Source organism: Platichthys flesus, chromosome 17 (assembly GCF_949316205.1).
Source record: "Platichthys flesus chromosome 17, fPlaFle2.1, whole genome shotgun sequence".
In the NCBI taxonomy this organism is placed as follows: domain Eukaryota; kingdom Metazoa; phylum Chordata; class Actinopteri; order Pleuronectiformes; family Pleuronectidae; genus Platichthys; species Platichthys flesus.
Window position 1 is genome coordinate 20,048,146 of NC_084961.1, and position 20,783 is coordinate 20,068,928.

The 20,783-nt window shown below is 39.6% G+C and overlaps 1 protein-coding gene across 1 annotated transcript in view; it reads left to right on the forward strand.

Annotated features, from left to right (window-relative positions):
• The window catches only part of phf14 (PHD finger protein 14), a 77,240-nt gene extending 56,723 nt beyond the window's left edge, over positions 1-20,517 (forward strand). The window contains exons 17-18 of the mRNA XM_062409754.1: positions 840-957; positions 19,334-20,517. Of these exons, the coding sequence (XP_062265738.1) occupies positions 840-957; positions 19,334-19,411 (196 nt within the window). The 3' untranslated portion in view covers positions 19,412-20,517. The remainder of the gene's footprint in view (positions 1-839; positions 958-19,333) is intronic.
• The last annotated feature ends 266 nt before the right edge of the window (positions 20,518-20,783 follow it).

Genomic DNA, 20,783 nt, shown 5'->3' on the forward strand with positions numbered 1-20,783 from the left:
TCTGCATAAATAACTGTAATTTTGTCTGCTCTTTTTCCATAAACAAACAGCTGAAACTTTTCTTTTAAAAACATTTTATTCCCTTTATTCCCTTTTTTCCCCCTCAATAGTATTGTAGGAAACTTTGTCACAGTCATTGTTTAATAATCATCAGAGTAGTTTCTGTCATGGGGGAAATGTTTTTTGTTTACAACACAGTGGGACAGAATGGAAGGAGACATGTAGAAAAGGTTTGATGAAATTAGGTTTTGTTTACTGTGTCAGTCGACTTGTGTGAATGGCTGCTTGCAGGGTTGCAGCAGCCTCTTATTGGTTACACACTTCCACACTCATACTGTAAAATGTACAGTTTAGGATACAATAAGCTGCCTTTTCGTTTACTTCTACACATATTAAACCTGCACTGTTGATTTTCAAAGTGTCTGTTAATGCTTTAAATTTAATTCATATATCATCATACTGTGACACCTCTAGATATTAGCATGGTAATCATCTTCTGCAGGCATGTTGTCTGTCAGTGTGTGTCCTCTGTGTGGTCTGACCCATGTTGAATCATCTGAAGACAGAGGCTGTCCAGTGTTAGGAGACCTGACAGGCACTAACAAGGCCTGTGTTTATCTGGTCACAGGAATGAACCATTGCACATTCAATGGCCGTGTAAGGTCAAGGGAGCGGAGGCATTAGAGGGACTTTGCAATGCATTAACAAAGTCTGACTGACAGACAACTGGCTGCCTTGTCATCATCCATCAGTGCTCTGGAGCTGGCCTCCTCACTGAAGGAAGACCCTGGCTTCATTTATGTGACATGTAACATGTGCCTTTCCTGTCTGTGCCTCAGGTGTGACGAGTGCCGGCTCTGCTATCACTTTGGGTGCCTGGACCCCCCACTGAAGAAATCCCCTAAGCAGACAGGATATGGCTGGATCTGCCAGGAGTGTGACACTTCCTCCTCCAAGGTCAGTGTGTGCATATATATCTTTCAGAATGCAATAGATGAGTCAGCTTGTGGTTTAGCTTCCTGCTTGGACAGAAATTAAAACCTGCATCTTTCCTTTTTTGGCTTGTTTACTTGACAATTAAAATTGTTATGCCACATCACAACAAACTTGTTGTGATTCGTTATTGTTGATTTGTTTTTTGTTTCATTGGTACCGACTGAAATCACTTGTCTGTGTGGAATTAATAGTTTGTTATATCACCTCCAAAAGTCTAACAGGCCTCACTTAAAACTGCAGCACTGCTTACCTTGTTTTTATACAAATAATTAGCTTATATGAGCAACTCTGAAATAGCTCTGTTATATCATATTAAACCCACTGAATTAGAATCAGTATAATGACTGTGACTTTCAGAAAATTATGTGTACGGTCCAATAGTATAATGTGAATTGTCAATCTTAGTCCCTTACAATCAAACAATTATCTAGGGCAAACAAAGCCATCTGACACTTATAGACCTCTGACTTCTAATAAGTCATATCCAACACAACAGTATCCACTTGCTACCAGTGAGTCAGCAGGTGTAGAAGTAACAGGATAGAAAAGGAATATCTAGTAAACTCATCGTAGTAGAAAAATAGGGGCTGAATAGTTTAAATTCACTGAGTGGATCACAGACGTGTTGGTCATGCTGGTCCTGCCAAATGTTGAATATTGTTATGTGATCATCTGGTTGAATAAATACTCATAATTCATACAGTATCATGTTCACTAGTTAGTACTGCACCAAGGAAGTTGGCTTTGTTTCTCCTCATAATTCTGGAATTGGGGAGACTTGTCTGGTGAATAAACAACAAAATAAAGGTTCTGCTCATGGCTAGTACTTGAATGAAAAAGGAATAGGACCGCATCATGAAAAAAACGTCATTTCGATGAAACCAGCAACATTTTCCATGCAATTTCTTTGAGTTGGTGAATATTTTGGTGTAAAGACATGCAGATAAAATTAATTAAAGGAACTTAATTAGTAACCAAGTAAATTTTATCACACATACATGCAAATAATTACTCAAAAAAGCTCAGTTTGGGACTTGAGATTTGACTTAGTTCTCACCTGACTTGACTTGTGACTTTTTCCAATGCTTAAATGGAAAGATTTGAGAATTCCATGTGATATATAAAACAATGACTTCACACCTCTGCTCTATACCTGGTCCTCTCTGTGTAATGAGGACAAAAGTCTTGTCCTCAGTCACTCTCATAAATTAGCAATTTAGTAGTAGTGTGTAGTGTGTATAGTGTATAGTGTAGTGTAGTGTAGTGTAGTGTATAGTGTGTGTAGTGTGTACACTACCGATGATGAAAACAACTAATAAACACAGCACAGTACTTGTTCATATTTGAAAGCAGAATTAATATTTTTTTTCCTACTTGTTTGCTTGTTTTTATTGAATTATTTTGCAATAAAGGGCAACATTTGGCCGCCTCTCAACCTAAGTGATAAATGTATCCCAATTTCCAGCTAACTAGAAACTAGCAGTCTGTCCTGCCTGGCTAAATCTATGTGGGAAATGGGGGCTGATTGATGCTGGCAAAGAGGAGGGGAATTATAAAAGCCATATTAGAAAAGATAGATGTTCTTTTATGAAAAAACCAAAGGTTAAAGCCCTCTTTCACTGTGAAGTAGTCATCATAAAAAACGTGTCTCAATATGTACTACTAGGGTTTTTACCTGAATGTAGGCAACAACTCATTTACGTTTGTGTTTGAGATTCAGTAGTGTTTACACACAACACATATTTGCTGATATATTAAATTATATATTGAACTGATTAAGAGAAAAAACAAATTGCTGCCCAGAGATGTACTGTTTAAATGTGTGTGTGAAGGTGTGGATGTAAAAAAGGAACTGTAAAGCGCTTTGAGTGACAGACCATTTACAGACCACTTACCATTAAGTTATTCCAATTTTAGCTATGCTGAAAGTCTTATATGTGCTCTTTTGTATAATTGACCTGTACTCATACCAATGAATAACACATGAAGAAAAGATGAATGTCGTCTGATTATGGTTCCACTCAGTTGCAATTTGTTGCAAACCCAAGAGAAAGAGGAGCAACATAAAACTGGATGGAATAGCATAGAAATAGAATAGCAGCTGGGCCTCCTGGTAAGGGGTTCAAAGTAAGCCTGAAACCACACAACCAATGACTGAAAGAGAACCCACTTGTGAATTTAACAAAGTAAGGACAACCAGTTCTAGTTTTAGCCCGACACAAGCTAATCCCAGCAGGTCCTCAGCGGCACCATTAACACAAGCAGGGAGGATCCAGAGCAGAGCTCCTCAGCCTGAGGAGCACGTTACACAATCTATTGCATTCACGTGGGGGGATGCAACACAACAGTAGTTCAGGTAAATGTGTCCTCTAAAAAGTAAGGTGCTGTAAGTACAAACTTCAGTAAATGTTATAAATCTTTAATATGTCTTGCTAAGACAATTTTCCACTCACTCCAGTCTGGGCAGACATGTCAGTCATCCAGATTTCTAAAACTTAAATGTTAAAATTATATAACTTACAAAGTGAGTTTGAGGGCATGCAAGTAGCAGCAGTTGGATTACAATTATGCAGCCACCCAAAGAGCAAAACACAGACAAAAGGTAGAATATACAATTTCTGACTTTTTCTTTTGTAGACCCCTTCACTTTTAGATGACTTTATTGTGTTATGGAATCTAATTTTAAATGAATATATTTGCTTTTCTTGCCTGTCAGTTTGTAACATTTTTTTTGGTTGTTTTTCTCAAACTTATTAAAACTGAAATCATTCATATAAAAACAAATTAAGACCCTTTGTCCCTCCAAACTGTGGTCTGGTGCATCCTGTTTGCTTAATTTACTTTTGAGATTTCTGTAACTGTCCGCGTGGGACATTGCAATTGATATTAAACATTATGTCGGCGGTGTTGTCGTAGGTTTATATAAGACAAAACACAAAAGGAAGTGCTTTATTTTGGTCACTTGCTGGTACGTGCGAGCACTTACCAGACGTGGCAGAACGATAGCTAGAACAGAGGCAACAGCTTTTAGCAGCAGGAGTTGAAGGAGGAGGAGGATAAAAGGATTAAACAAAACTGTTTGGAGATGTTCTTACTGAGAGCTTGAAGAGACAGTCGAGCCACCGAGAGGAGCCTCAGGTCCAGCCCTATTTAATCAGACCTTGCCAGAACATACTTATACTTTGATATGTTTGCATTTTTAACAGAAATTTAGTATTTGATGACACAAAGTGCAATGAACACTTCAGAATGCCTACAGTTGTCAGGGTAACATATGCACATAGATCAAAGAAAATACATTGTTATCTGAAGTTGTATTGTTTTGAGTAAAGCAAATTTCATTTCATGGATTTAATGCTGATTGTCTAAAGCAGGGGTTTTCAACTGGTTTTGTCCCAGGGACCGCCATTCTGACTAGAATGTTATCCGTGGCCCACTGATGTGTATACGCGCCTGCGCCTACGTGTGTGTGTGTGTGTGCGTGTGTGCGTTTTAACATTTGTTTTTCCATGTTGGTTTTATTTAAAAACCTCAAACAAATCTACAAAAATGTGTAAAAACAACAAAAACGGTTGATTTTCAGTGCTTAAGAATTGAAAACAAAATTAAAAATGCAGTTTGTAGTTGTACTGCATCTCAGAACCATATGTACGTCAATATATAACGTTCATGACTTAAATGTACAGACATGTAGCTGACATGTTGAGAGAACGTTAAAGTAACGGTGATCAATAACAATCGACATAAACTGGGGATACAACTGAATAGGGAAGATGACAAAGTAATGCAGAATATGTCACAAATGATAATCATACAATATCACACAAACAATTGAGGCCTACTTAAGTTTAACCTCATGATCACCAGCAGGAAATCCAACCTACTGCGTGAGTAGTACTTCTGTGTGTGTGTGTCTAGAGCTCTCCTAAGAAATTGTTTCTCAACCAGCGAACGTGGTCAAGTTGACTGTTATTGCAATTAATTTTTTTGGCTATTATGCCAATTTATTTGTCTTATTACAAAGTATTTGTTTTTCGCTCTTTTATTTTATTTTATATTTTCATTATTAATTCTGCCCTTTTGGGCCTTCTTTTTGGGAAAATAAAAATTCCCATCATACAAACTACATCTCCAAGACCTCCTGAGAGGTTTTCAACCTAGCTCAACCGCTCTTCTACGTCTACCTTTAACACACATCTACAGGGGGAAATTACTGGCAGTTTCTATCCCCAAGACAGTTTCAAGGTTCCCCTCAAAACCATTATATTACTTTAGCCATATTTTTCTTATTTTAAATATTTTTCACGATATTCAAGAGTAATCTAGAAATGTATGGAAATATCCAAGCGAATTTCGCGGACCCCCTGGTTGAAACCCCCTTGTCTAAAGCATTAAATGCTGGCCTGTGATGGGAATTAAGGAGGGAAATCAAAAGTAGTACGATTTATTATCTGCTCATGAATGCAAAAAGTCATGGCAGTCATTTCAATATATGTCACATTGTACAAAATATGATTTTAAAGCAGTGCAAGAGTAAACCTTTAAAAAACGTATTGTACATCTTCCTGTTATGTCAGGCTGGTAGATTTGCAGATACTATATGGTTCAAAGCTTCACTGTACATCAGGTTTTTTTCAACCTGATGTATGGATCGGACTGTTGAACAATTGTCTTACTACCACCACACCATCTCACACTCGACCACTTTACTTGAGGCCAACGTAATTGACCAATTGCCAGAATTCAAGAATGTGGTTTGAGCTTCACTCTGATGCTTGACATTTGTTCATACCAATGCTGTGCCTTTCAGGTTATATAACATCACATTGAACATGACATTTGGGATGGTTAAGAACCCTCTGTCAGTTGCATCATTGCGTTGTGATGATAGGTCATAACTACATTATTGACTTTTGGTTGGTAATGGGAAGGGAACTTTGTTTTTCTGTGTCAAAGGTTTCATGTCATTACATATATATATAAACATAGCAATTGTAATTGTTAATAAGACACTATATAAACTCAGAGCGTTTACAATTTATTCTATAGATCTTTAACAGTTAAAACGAATAGTGAGATTTAAACAAGTCTCTGCTACTTCCGCCCCCTTCTTCCATCTCATAGACTTAGTTTTCATTCCTTCTGGACTTTCTTGTCCCTGCGAAGTTGCTCCCATCCTCCTCCCCCTCCTCCCACTTGTTTACATCAAATGAAAGGACTTCAGGGCTTCAGCTCTCTCCGCCCCAGAGCAGTTCGACATTTCACTGGTGACAAGAGACAAGGTTTTCTGTGTTGATGTGACAAATTAGTGTGAACGTTTTCTCCATTTCTTTAGCAAGCGAACATCAATAACTATAGGCCCCCCAGTCTTTACCAATCATTTCATGTTTTACTTTAGAAATTATCTTATATGTATACATAAAGGGGTAAAAGATTTCTGATTCAAGAGAATTTTTGGTATGTATTCAGCACATTGAAGAGACATGTTTAAGCAATAAATGGATGAAAGAAGCCAACACGTGTACAACATCTCTAACATTTCAAGGGCTCCATTTTGAGAGACAGTAAAGAATGTGACATTTTTGAGAAAGCGTGGTGTACAAAGTGTCTCTGTAATAGCAAGTGTGTGGAGATAATTGACTCTACTAAGGGCATCTAAAAAGCACTCTGAAGATGAGAGCAGTATTTAAGGAAAGTTTTATTATCTACTTTTAAATGCCAAGCCATGCACCGTTTTTGCCTGTGGGGGGAGAATGTTTCGTAAATGTCAACATTAAGTGCAGAATATTACCTGATCATTGCGACTGAGATTCAGCTGCTGGCAGAGATAGTGGGCGGTGAGCCCCTCTTCCTGACAAGCTGCTACAAAGAACGGTACAGGAAATGATTTGTCAGAGCACCCTGCAGCCCTGCTCTTATCTGAGAGGGAGATGCATGATATCTGAAGGAAGAGGTGCAGGAAGGAGCAGTGAGTATCTTATAGTATGTGATGCTGACCACAGCTCTGGTTCAGGTCTCTTGTTTGAAAGCCAGCCAGCTTATGTTTTCCACTGAAGATTCTAAAGGTTTGCTTGAAATATTGGCAAAAAGGGTCTATAGCCAGAACCTGTTGCTACTCAGAACTGATATGATGATTCATATATGGTTGTTACATTGTTTCATTGTATCATAATGGGTTGCTGAATTGATTTGATAGATTGATTGATTGATTGATTTGCAAAATTTCCAATTTCTGCTAATCCTGTAAAATTAAATCTACAGCACAAAATGTAAAGTGATTTCTGAAGCCAATGTTCTGGTATGTGAGAGGGTTACATCCTCATTCTTCTACAAAAGTGCAATCAATTGAGCGTTCCTCCAACTTAACGCCATTATTGAGACGCTACCACATATTTTTCATTAAAAAAAAAAAGAAAAAAAAAAAACATCTTTATTGCGATTCTCAGTTCATTTGTTGAATGTGTGACCAGCCCTTATACAAATACACCAGAATGTCATTACTGTGGTTCTGCCAAAGAAAACAAACCCTAAGACACAAGCCTTTGTGTTACCGTGGGTGTTCTCTTATTGTCTCTTGCTTAAAGGTCACAGTAAATGGGATTCGGTCTGTGAGGTTGTGATTAATAACAAAATATCTTTTTGATGAGGCTTTGTGTCTCTGATTTGTGTTGTTGTGCTGTTTGTCCAACAGTAGAAATTACAGAGGAGCTGCTGGTTTACAGTGTTGCGGCAAAATGCAGGAGCTGAGCTTTGGTGCTGTTGCACACATTGTAGTCGTGCAAAGGGGCAATAAAAGGTTTATTAGACAGACTTGAGTTCATAATAGACGCTGTGTTTCTCTCAGCCTGCTCGACTTAGATAAACCTCGCTCCGACCAAGGCCACATCCCTCCCGCTGTCGCCCCTAGCCCTCACAGAATTGATTTCAGTACTAAAGTGACAGTCTTGCCATAATATACGGATGGCCTTTAATTCAAGCCTGTTACCTTGCCAAGGGGTGCTTGTTTAAGGCTTTATTTACACCCTTGCAGCGCTGCCTGGCATGCTGGGCTCCACGGTGAATCACACCAGAAGATTTGGATAAAAGGTTTGAAATGCCAAAAGCTCTTAAAGTAGCTCAGGCAGTGTTTAGAGTACTCAACTGTGAACTTGTGTGGGATGCACTACTTTAGCTGCACTCAGACTTGTTGTCATCAAAAGGATTGGAACTGTGGAAATTACTGTCCCTAAAAGTTTCATTTTCTCCACTTCCTCCACAGACGTAGGCCTACTCCTCCTCAGCAAACAGTTTGTAAGTTCTGTCATGACCTCAGAGAATGCAGCTCTGTTTGTGCATGTAATGACAGTTATGTGCTTTAGGTTAGTTTTTGCCTTTTCACACAACATTTATTCAATAGTTTGTAGCCGCTAATGTACATTTTAATGTGAAACCCAATTCAGTGAAAGATTACCTTTACAAGCTGTGCCATCAATCAGAGGCTTCATCACTTGACCTGTGAAAGAATGTAATTAAGTTAGCCTAATTGAGTTAATGAAGTGTCACACTTGGCTGACTTTACTATGTGGAGTAAATTGAAATAAAAATAGGCATCATTACTCATCACATGGTCTGGTATTTAGAGTGCAGGGCAGGGAATGCTTTCTTTACCAGCTCCTTGTGTTGTGAGTGTCTATCTTAGTGGAACATTCTGACCTTTAGCCTGTTTTTATTTTCTCAATGAGGAATTATTCCTGCCCCGTCTGATTGGTTTAATCAGGAGCATTGGTGCCTTCATAGAAGGAATATAAATCCCTGTGTGGGATTTGGATTTGTTTCTCCCTAAAATGTTTTATCTGTATTCACATTTAATCTTAATGCCATAAGGGATACGCAATCGATAAGCACCGCAGCCGAGTTTGCTCGTTTACTCAAGCGAATGAGGTACTTATAACATGATGACCTTGTCAATGATGGTTATTTTTAAACGTGGCCAAAGTTTAACTACAGTTTAATATGATTTAAAGGCGAGCAGGGGCTGCTAAATTAGCCTGCAGGGAGAGCGCGACATGGTCAGTGGTGGCCAGGCAGGATGCCAAAGACGAAGGGAAAAATCAATGGCTGGGAGTCACCTCAATCACTTTAACTAGGCGCTACAGACGCCCACGCACCTCTCAGGGGCCAATTTGTGGAGTAAACAGGAGTGTGTGATTGCTGCTGGGGTCCCTGGTGGCCCCGATAATCCATTTCTCTGGACCATTCTAATAACCCTCTTAGCGGAGAGTGTACATGAAGCCACTTTTTGGACCCCCATGGTATTTTATGGCAGTGTAGCAGGCGCTGAGCAGCCACACCAGCAGCCTTCGTTAAGATAACAGGGCTCCTGCTGCGTGGGTAGAAAGCATCTATATTCTAGGGGTATTCTGCATCCACACAACAACACTTCTATAGAAATACATAATAAAGTTTACTTTAACATTTCTCTTTCCGAAACCCACCACAGTTGAATATGGTGTTAATAGATACATGTTTAGCCTTAACCTCAACTTTGAGTTTCACGTTTGAACTTAAATTGAAGTATTTAATGATTCCTCAAAACGTTTACAACAGTTGTATTTATCTCCTAGTTGGAAATGAAAAGAAGAAAAGCACATTTGTAAAACAATCATGCACAGTGACAACTCTCACACATAACGTGATCTTGTCTAAGCCTCTGTCTTCACTGATGATCACAGGCAGTGCATCTTTTGTCCTGCATATGTATAAGTAAACATGAGCTAATAATGAACCCTATAAATAGACAGGTCATTAATTATTGATGCAGAGTCATGTATGAATGAGTTTATGACATTGTTAGGGAACTGGTCTAATGAGGACTAATGGATGTGGGACCTGTACATGAGACATGAATGATAAGTATTTTGGCCCATGATCTTCCAGTTTTTTTTATTTTTAGCTCTAAGTGGTACATGTTCGAAAACACAACGGTGCCTCATTCCCTCCAATGAGACAACACAAACCGGCACGGACACAGGTCGCAGTGAGCACATTACACGGACACCAGCCAAATTTTCCATTTGGCTAGTTCTCAAATTATGGTTATGATTAGATGTTTGTCCTTTAAGGTTTCCACAGCTATAGCGGAAACATGAGAAGCCTGCTAATGTGGCCTGCAAAATGAGTGCACCGCTCTTTGTAGATAAAAAAGAAAAAGGAGAGATGCAAGGTTTCAATAGGATATTCATTCAAATCCTGGAAAACAGAAACCGAGATGGAGCCAGCTATTGAAACCCAACCTGCTCCAGAGGGCAACACAGTCCAGCTTCATCAAGGAATGACTTCCTTGAACCAGCCAAAGTAGAAACTAAATAGAATACACATAGGCATAAACCTCATGGCATTGTTCTAATTAAGCTATTAATCTAAGACTTGAGACAGACGGAGAATATAATTGTATAATATAATTTGTAAAATACACACAATTTCTGGCTTGATGTTTAATTCAGTATGCATTTGTTAGATTTTTCTAAATCAAGTTAAAATGTTCTCTCTTTATTCTTTAAATGAGACCAATTCATAATGATGTGGGATAGGTAAGACTGAACTGACTTCCTCATACAAACATGTGTCGAGCCACACACTTACTGTGCAGACACAGATACATTTAACAAAATGGTGGTGTGCAGGACTGCGTCTCATCGGTGCTATAAATCACACTAATGGGAATGAGCAGAAAGCCTCTTGATCATAACAGAAAGGTCTCATAAACTGCAGCGTGCTGAAGTCTTCATTCCTCTGCTACCAGCTCGGCTTTTCTCATTGCTCTGTACATGTGCTGTATGTCAATGCTGCCTCCTGTAGACCTCCCTTCACCACTCTGGCTCATTACTGGAGCTGTTACTTGGAGGATATGCCATCACTGAGAATGTGGACGCTTCAATCTAGGAAAAGCTCTTCAAAGCAGCAATCTTGAAGATTTTCATTTAAATGGATGTCTATTAAGACTGTCGCTGAAAGAAGTAACACAGTGGTGACTGAGGTTATGGCCAACAAATGAAAGTATTGTCTATATCTAACTTTATATTTGCAGTTTTATGAACTGGATGACTGTGGCTACATTCCCAGATGAACAAGCTGTGTAAATTTGCCACAGATGCGGCTTCCCATTAAAATAATTTAAATGACTAAAACAGGCTGACATTTATTATGAAGCGGTTTCAGGAAATGTAATGTGTTTCTCAATGAGCTCAGCACTTTGTTGCTATCATTCATCAAAAACCCCAAACCACAACAGCCATTGCAGATCAGTTTGAAGCAGTGAGGAGGAGCTGCAGTGAGCTGCTGGATGAAGAGCAGTAAACCTCCAACTTCAGCCGCATCAGCATGATAAGCAGCTCCTCTCCCTGTGCCCTGCTGTTCACACACTGCTGCCATGTGCAACTTTAAAATCAGAACACAGAGTGCTGGAAAAATGATTAACCATTAAAACCACAAGAATTTTTTAATTCCCCAAGAACCCTGGAAGCTGTAGTTTTAAACCACGGTTTCTGTAACAACCAGGAACTACAGGGGTCACCTAATCAATCAAGACTGAAATCTGCAAGACTGCCACTTTATTTAATTTGTTTAGCTGTTTGACTTGAAGCTGCAGTTTAAACAAAAGAAGTTATGTTCAAAAGGTTGTGGAGGCTCAGTTTGGAAACCTTTGTTGCATCAAACCCCAAGAGACTGAAATACTGGTTGTTGCACATGAATGATGGAATGGAGTTTAAAAATAAAAAATGAGTTAATACTTACTCAATAGACTATTAAGAAAGAATTTTTAATGATTAAATGTATAAAAGCTACTTTTTCTTCACATGCCAAGAAATGAGAAGAAGGGCCAATGAATTGAATGCCTCTAGGAATCTGTGTTTCCTGTGCCTCGTCATTTGTGCACTTATAGAGTAAGATTTGGGGGAATCTGCAAATTTACCTTAATATACAATATAAACAATTCCACCACCCTCTGTATTCATCATAGGAGAAGTTGAAATTTTGAGAGGAGTTGTCAGCACTGCTTTACATATAACATAGAGATACACGGCCAGTTTCCCCACAGTGCCTTAACACGGAGAGCTGTTTATGAGTCTCTGCTCTAGTCTAAATGCTTCATATTGGAAACAGAGTAAGTCGCTTTCCCCCTCCTGACTCTATATCCTCTGCTTGGATGAATCTGTAGTTATTGAGGCAATAAAAAGGAAAACCTGCTTGTGCATTTTACCTCTGATTAAATTAGCCGTTGCCTGGTAAGTTCACCTCGGTATCAGTCATGCCTCACTAAAATGGAAATACGTTTTGTGAAAAAAATTGGACATTAAAGAATGCCCTTTGTAATAAATGAAATGGGAATTGCAAATATGCACCGTCATGAAATTTAATTGTGCTCTCTGGTGACTGGTTTGTGGGTGCTAAAGCAGAAGTGCAGGAGAAACGCTGGGTGCAGAGGTGGTTAAATGTAGCGAGTAACGTACTGCCAGAGCAGGCTAATGAAGCCACTGTTTATGACCCACTGCAACTGTGTCATCTCTTGAATGGCAAAAATATGCCAGTGCACACTTAGAGGCACTCAAACACACAGGCACACGTTTAGTACAGCCACCAAACCAACAGGGAAAATACAGTTTAAAGACAATGGTCATATAGAACAAGTGTGTCTATAGTGAGATGCAGGATTTATGATTTGCTGCCATGGCATATTTACCAATAAAATCATTAGCAAGCTTATATACACACCAAGTGCACCAAATTTTATACATAAATTGGGCATCTTGCAATTATTCAGAGACAGATTTCTTGAAGAAAATGTGTGTGACTGCTCAGACTGTTCATGTGCCAACTAATTCATTAACATATGGAAATGAACTGATGAGTTATAGATGCAGTAAACACTTCATTACACTTACAGTCAATGCATGACTCTACCTAACTAGCCTACAAAATGTACATGTCAGCATAATAGGCTCTTTCAAAGTTGATGTACAATCTGATGCAGAAGTTTAATTTGTTGTGTACACAGCAGTTGAAATGAAAAATAATGTCTGTGGTTTTGAGTAAAACACCCACAGAAAAATTCTCATCCAAAGAAGTTATTTTAGATAGAATCAAATCCAATGTGTTTGGCATGCCAGTCATTTAAAAATCATTAAGAATATAGAAAGAATTGCACCTACTAATTAGAAAAAACATTGTGATTCCAGGAATATGTCATCAAAAGTGTGAAATGAAGATTAATCTGCTTGACATAAATATAGGGAATCAAAGTGGCTTTTTAAAATGAAAATATACATCAGTAATGAGCTACAGCTACCTAAAGTAATGATGACCACTTTAGATCTAAATGTTTTTGCATTTAAACTGGAATTTAAATAATTACACTGACCCTCAAACCAAGATAAGTTTCAAGCCAAATCTGGTTTTATTATAAAACCCAAATTAAAACTGTAATTACCTCTCACATCACAATAGTGCTTGTTGGTTCCACTCAGCCTAATTTGGTAGCATTGCACTGTGCATAGGTCTGCTATCATGGGTGCAGCTCAATATTCAGCTTTGAGAGCAGTGAATCCATCATAGGTGAGAGGATACAACAAAGCACACGCACGTCCGTGATACGCTCATAAATAAATACAACGAAAGCAAAAAAAACATGATAAGAAAATCTGTCACACTAATTAACTGCTAATTCTTTTGAGGACTGTAAAGGCTTGATAAAGGACGGCAAAGCTTATTAAAGTACACTCAGTGTTGCACATTATTCCTTTACAGTGGTATTTTAATCCCAGCCTGTGAGGTTGATTGCATAGGGTGAGGTGTTAGCAGATCTCTCTCTCTCTCTCTCTCTCTCTCTCTCTCTCTCTCTCTCTCTCTCTCTCGCGCGCGCGCGCGCGCACTCTCTTGCTCTTTCTCTCTGTGTGTGTGTAAGTGTGTGCACATCTTCACATTCAGGAGTAGCAATTAATGTTGTAGGCAACAGGGACCTGAGGCTGAGCAGCGGTAGAGCTGGATTGGTAGTTGTTGCCATATAGAGCTCAGCCCAAGCTCTTCTCTCTCTGCGTCACATGACAGAGACGACGCTCTGCTCCTGCCCTTTAAAATGGCGACCTAAGCTCCAAAGAAAAATGTGACATTTCCTTATCATATTTGTATATGCTGGTGCCAGAGGGCCTGCCAGCCTATAGAAAGTAAGTGGGGGAGACAAAACCACCCTCCTTCTGTCTTCTCTCCCTCGTTTCCCCAGAGGGATTCAATGGAGATATCCCACAATGCCAGAGCCCATCAGCTCCTGTAGGCCTGACAGTGGGAGAGCGTCTGACTCTCCGCTTTCCACAAACCAGATGTCTCTAGCAGTGGCAAGTGATGCAAAAAACAGTTCCTCACTGCAACTTGAGCAGTCCACAAAAGGCTCAACATCGCTGCTATGTGTGTCTGTGGATCAGACACTGTAACTTCACTTTTAGACCTGCTACATATTTTAACACAATCCTCAAACAACTCAAGCAGGAAATATCAATGTTCAACTTTGTAACTACACAGGAATAAGGACATGCATTTGCAAAAAAATGACATAACTACCCTAAGATTATGGGAAACAAGTGTAAATATGATAAAATATGTATAAAATATAAAATATCTGTAGTGAGCTACAGAAAAATAAATTAACTGCAGTAAATATCTGAATTAATTAATGGGCATTGATCAGCATCTGGTCAACTACTTATATTAAATAGAATGATAAATGGACTGTATTTATGTAGCACTACTGAAGTCTGTACTCAAAGCACTTGGCAGTTTAAGTCACATTTATACAACGCTTCTATTATCTAACATCGTATAATGTCAATCCCTCCCCATCATTTGATGTTCTGACCATCACAAAACTTGGTTGAAAGATGCTCTATGAGTCAGGAAAGAATTCATTACATTTTGGTCTGTATCCGGATCAGTATGTGGATCCAGGATTTATTTCAACTGCCGTTTTTCAACATTTTCGTTGATTTCTCAGGCAATAATTCACCAATCATTATGGGGGGAAAAAACAGACATCATGGAATTCATACTCAGTAGTGTCTGCAATTTGGGTTAGATACAAATATAAATCTCGTACAACACTGACCAGATGATCTCACTCAATATGGACAGCATGGCAACAAGAGCAACAGAAGTCAGGAGGAGGACACAGAGTATTCAGATTCTTGGCCCAGAAGTCCACTGACGAAACCACAGGTCACTAGATTCACTTGATCAAGATTTTATGTTGTATCTGCACTCACTCGTAAATATCAGTCCCCTAAACATCATAAGTATTTATAGTAGATTTTACTTGTTTACTCGGCAATTCGTATAGAGCACCTTCCCTGCAGGGATCCATAAAGTTGTCTGGTTCAGATTTGTTGGCTTAGTCTGGTTAGTTAATTAAGAGAAACAGACTTGCCTTTAGCTTGAATTGCTAATTCACACCTGATTGGCCCCACAAAAGGCGCTCATGTGTGTTATTTGATATGTTTAAAGGTGAGAAGTGAAAAAAGATGGGAACCCTTAAATGCAGATATGTCAGAAATCTAAGTTGATTTGCAGAAATGTAGACACAGAGAAGCATCAAGAGGTTAAAACGTTCAGCTCCAATTGCTTTGGAGAGGAGATCATTAATGTCCTGTCAAAAAAGGCTCCTGAATGCTGAGACTGAAGGAATTCTAACCTAACAATATAACTGCAGTGAGCTATTTATTAGTGAAGACAACAGGAAGTGCTGCGGGTTAGCAAAATGTAATATTAATGCAGTTTATTACCATAAAATGTGAAATCATAGACAACTATAGCTCAAGTTGTTGCGCATACATAAATTACAATATGTATTCCCACATTGTGGTGAGTGACAATGAAGTGGCAGGATGCAGTTGTAAATGATGGGATTATTCTCAAAGAGGTTTAGATCATCCTTAAATTCTACTGTAGTTTACTTCAGTGCAGCGAAATGATACTATGACACGTGGTGGAGCTGTTTTGAAGAATTAAAACCTCGACTGACTGATAAAGGCTTTCCACCAGCAATTACACCCCTATCCAAATAACTCGTCCAACACTCCCCAGGTGACATGAACATTTCAAATATGATTAACAGCAGTCTGCTCCATCTGTCTGAGGCTTTAAATTGCATGCTGCACAGGCGATATCTGTAGACTCACTCCATAAGCCTGACTATAAGAGCAGATAAATGAGGATCGGCTCTAACGCAAGGCAATCTTCAGATGTACTATCACCACCCACACTGCACTTCATTGGCATTCAAGGAAACATGAAAACAGATGAAGATTGGGCCGTGTCTGTCTCCGCTGCTGGCCTCCCACCCAGACTGGAGGAGGCTGCTCTGCATCCAGATAGACAGCGGGATAATACCAGCAACAGTGACGCTGCAGAGCACTTAGACACGTCTGCTTTCCCTCCAGCTGAGACGCGACTGATATGTGGCTGAGGGGTTGGAGCGAGGCAGATAAAGTGCACGTGACATATCCAGAGAAGGCCCTGAGAGGCCAGGAGGACTGTGTTACCCCTCTCCCCGGGGACACACGCTAAATCAGTGGAGGAGGCTCTGGAGGCACATCTCTGGCTTTATGAGATAGTTAGCATGCGCTGGCCCCTCCTCCCCTCTTGTTTCCCATTTAAGAGATGACTGGTGCTCTGATAACGGATGGTGCCACAGGTAATTGGAAAATTGGCAGGCCTGTCAGGGAGATTTGGTGGATGGCATGAGTGTATACGATGGCGGAGTTCATGAGGTGTCACCCCACAGCTAGATTTATATATCAACCCTATGGACCATCACCCCTAAGTATCCAGAGTTCAGGAAAAGTGGCATACTTTTCTCGGGGGGAGACTGCATATCAAGACGGCTTCAGAAGACAAGGTTTCTGTTAGTAAAGAGATGATATATGAGCCGCCCTTTACATTACCCCGGACCTTAATTCACTGTCTACACACACCTCAACAGCTTCTGCAAATAGCTCTGTACAGCCACCACTCTAAAGTATTTACATTAGATTCCAGGAAATAGACCAGTTCAGCTTATCTTCATCCCAGTCTCTGACAGATTAATTCTCCATCTGCGAATCAGAGGTTTACATGACAGAGACACTGACAGTTTGGGTTTAGATAACTTCAGATATACTTATTGTACCTGTGTGCCACATATTGGGGCGGCTGTGGCTCAGGAGGTGGAGCTCCTGGGTCCTCTAACCAGGAAGTCAGCATTTTAAATGGTCATCAAGATTAGAGTGTGTGTAGGTGTTTGTGTGTATACCTTCATTAGGCATTATATATTCTAGGTAATGCATCAGAAAAGTTTTTATTTAAGTCTTTGTGATGATTTAAGATTAAAAAGTGCTCATTGTACCATCCAGAGAGTTCTAAGTTGTTAATGACCTTGTGATACCCTGTGTAGAGTGTAGCCGTGACTTGTCATGATGACAGTGTATCTGTATATAGCTAAAATCAAGACATCAAAGCAATCAATGAGCTGTTTGAACTTTGAATTAATATGCTAGATATCCATTGTCCTCCAAAAAGCTTTTGTTTCTTAAAAAAAAAAAGAGTTTGAGTTCAATCGTTAGTAATTTCACCGGCAGAACACACATTGCTTTGGTTTTTGACCAAATTTCTGCAGAGCTAAAATAATATTCCCATTAACATCAGATTTACTTCATGTTTAGTGCTGCTTAGAAAGGCTAGCATGCTAACAACAAACACATAAGAGCATTATATCTGCTCACTGAAATTGCACTGACTGAGGGAATCTGCATTGTCCCACAGCTCCAGTCACAATCACGGGAGGTGTCACCACAATATGGAATTAACTGTACAACCGGATTTCATTTGGTGTCGGGAGGCAAAACACAATTTAGACTGGAAAAAGGCAAAGACATTTAGTTTCAATTTGTAGTTATTTATTTGATTTGGGGAAAAAAACTAAAAGCTGAAACATTTAAACGACATTGCAATGCATCTCTTAAACACAGCTGTAGAGTTTACACACCCAGTCCCCTCAGCAACATGGCTTCTGAACCTTTTCAGAGTCTAGTTTGTCTGTGTTAAAAGGACAGATTATGAAATTAGCAATATTTAACTAACAATATATGTGAGTAAACGCATATCTGCATAAAAGCAGGCTTAAATGGCTGGGAATTACAATCTGCCCTGTGTGGGCTCTGCGCTGGAGGAATGTGGATTCATGAGGTGTTGTGGTCCTCAGATCGTAACCTGGTAATCACACATTCTGGTGCGTAGATGTGTTTATTAACCTTTGGAGAGGGGATAATTGTATCTGTCAGAGTCGTTTAATCACCGCTGCAGCTCTCATCACTGTCACTTTCACTTAGTCTGCTTTACTAATTCTGCTGGCTCCCGAGCTGCCCCACCGTGAATTCTGCTCTGTGCTGGGGCATTGGCTGGACTGTTAACCATCAGGGGCTGAGTCCTACACATTCCTCTCCATCAAAACACAAATACTCTTCTTCATAAACTGTTTCCATGAATTTTCTTTACATGTGATGGCTCAACATTGCTTAAGAAAATGTAAACATTTGAGATGGAGGGAGACATTATGCAGTGCATCTGTGTGCAGCATTCTCCGTATCACATATCACTCATACACTGCTGGCACAGCGGTAAAGGCCAACTTGGGGATCAGTGTCCTGCCCAAGGAATGCAGACCTGCTATTGAACCAATAACCTTCTAGTTAGATAACCTGCTCTACCCCCTAGCCACAGCTGCCACTTTTCAGAAAGACGGTTGAAACAAAGCGTAGATATTGTTGAAGCAGAACCTAGATTTCACTTTCGGTCTTGATTAGCCAGTTGACGAAACAGCCACATTTAATTCCCTAAAAAAAAAATGTATATGTTGAATTACTTACCCGATGCTCTTCGTAAGCTAACGTTCAGGTTTTATAAGCTGCAGCTGCAAGAAAACAACATTTATTTGCACTCCCTCATTTCAAGAAATACTGCAAGTGTCAAAACAGCAAATTTATATATTACACTCTTGGAGAATATGTGTTCTTGAGTATGAGCTCATCAGAATCCGAAATTAGTTTTCGCTGCTCCAGCCATAAAACCATTTATTTTATGCCAGACTCGACACACATGTATACATCCATCGGTGTGCCTACATCCATGCAGTCGCTGGAACAGACATGGATCATACAGCATCAGACTTTACTTCTAAGTTGCCTCTCACCCACAGTTTTTCTCTGTGAATCAAAAAGGCTGATGTAGTTCAGACTGCCTGTGTGTAATATATAACGTGTGATGTGTCCTGTGTTTTCAGGAGGAAGAGGAGAAGCAGCACCAAGAGGAAGATGATTCTGTTAAAGTGGAAACGGCCGAGCAGGAGATTCCAAACTGAACCCCATAGTGGGACGTAAACGCTCTGTGGCTTCACCCTCAGTTGATAGCACATGCAACTTTCTACTAGCCTCCCAAAGTTTGTAGACAGCCAGCGTTTGTACTTTTTATGGATGTGGCTCAACATACTGACATCTTCTCATTAAAGCATCCAGCTGCAGGTGCACACACACACACACACACACACCACAGTGCTTATTCTGCAGCAGGGATATGTGTCTGACTGTTCCCGCCCAGCCACCTGATGTACTAATGACACTTTCCATGCAATCTATTTTCATACACTAATGTTCATCAGGCAGTGTATTCACACAGAGTGTCCTGTTTACAAGGAGAAGCTGGCCGAGCGGGGCTGAGACCGCAAGGCACACTCACACCGGTTTGACGGCAGCAGTGACGTGAATGCATCTCACTCTACATTCGACTGGCGGATTTTATTTTTATATTTTATGTATATCTTCTTACTCCCCTCATTTAAAATATATACTTATTTTCGCACTTATTATTTAAGCTCATGTGAAGTATTGAGTTTGTTTTCCAGCATGAATATCTCAGTGCTTTACCCAATATGCTATCATTCGATTTGAAATAAAGTCCTCTATGTTTATTAAATGTGACCACTGAGAGATTATATTCATGTTCTTTGTAAAGTCAAATTAGTTTGGGGCACTTTTTCTTTCCCAGATGGTTCTTTGACCTGACCGTGGGCTGTGGTCCGTGGGCTCCGCACTCTCTGAGTCTCATCACTCACTCGTCAGCAAAGTGTAGCAGAAGAAGTGAAGCCACAGCAGAGAGAGCCAAAGTCTCAATAGTCTAATTATCAAATCAACCACTTCAAATAGTCTGATGCTACATCAGGAGGACTTGCCTCAAAAATAAGAGACGATGTAAAGTTGATTTTAAGTAACCACATCTTTTAATTTATCAAAGAGCCAACGAATGACTGGATGTCTCCTCTGCTGGAGTATTCCACTGCTGTCAGGCCAAAGCATTCTCACAGTGTCACACTAAATTTGACCCTTAAACTGCCAATAAATCTGAACTGCAAAAAAGTATTTCTTCTCTATCACTGCTATTTGATGCACAATAAATGTCAAAATTCTCTCAGTCGCTGTGGTTTTCTGCATTTGTGGTGTCTGACTGTAGTGACTCAACATTGGCAGATGGTTTCATTCATTTCATGTGTATACACTCCATCAATTTTTTTCTTACACTGAGTAAAATATGAAAGTACATTTCAGGCTGCTGTCAGCATATATACAGATGCAAATGCATGTACAGCTGTAAATACAACTGTATAGCCATAAGATATTTTTCAATCTATGTAAGATTCAGGTCTGGTCTATATTCTTGAAAGCTGCAGAGATACTTGA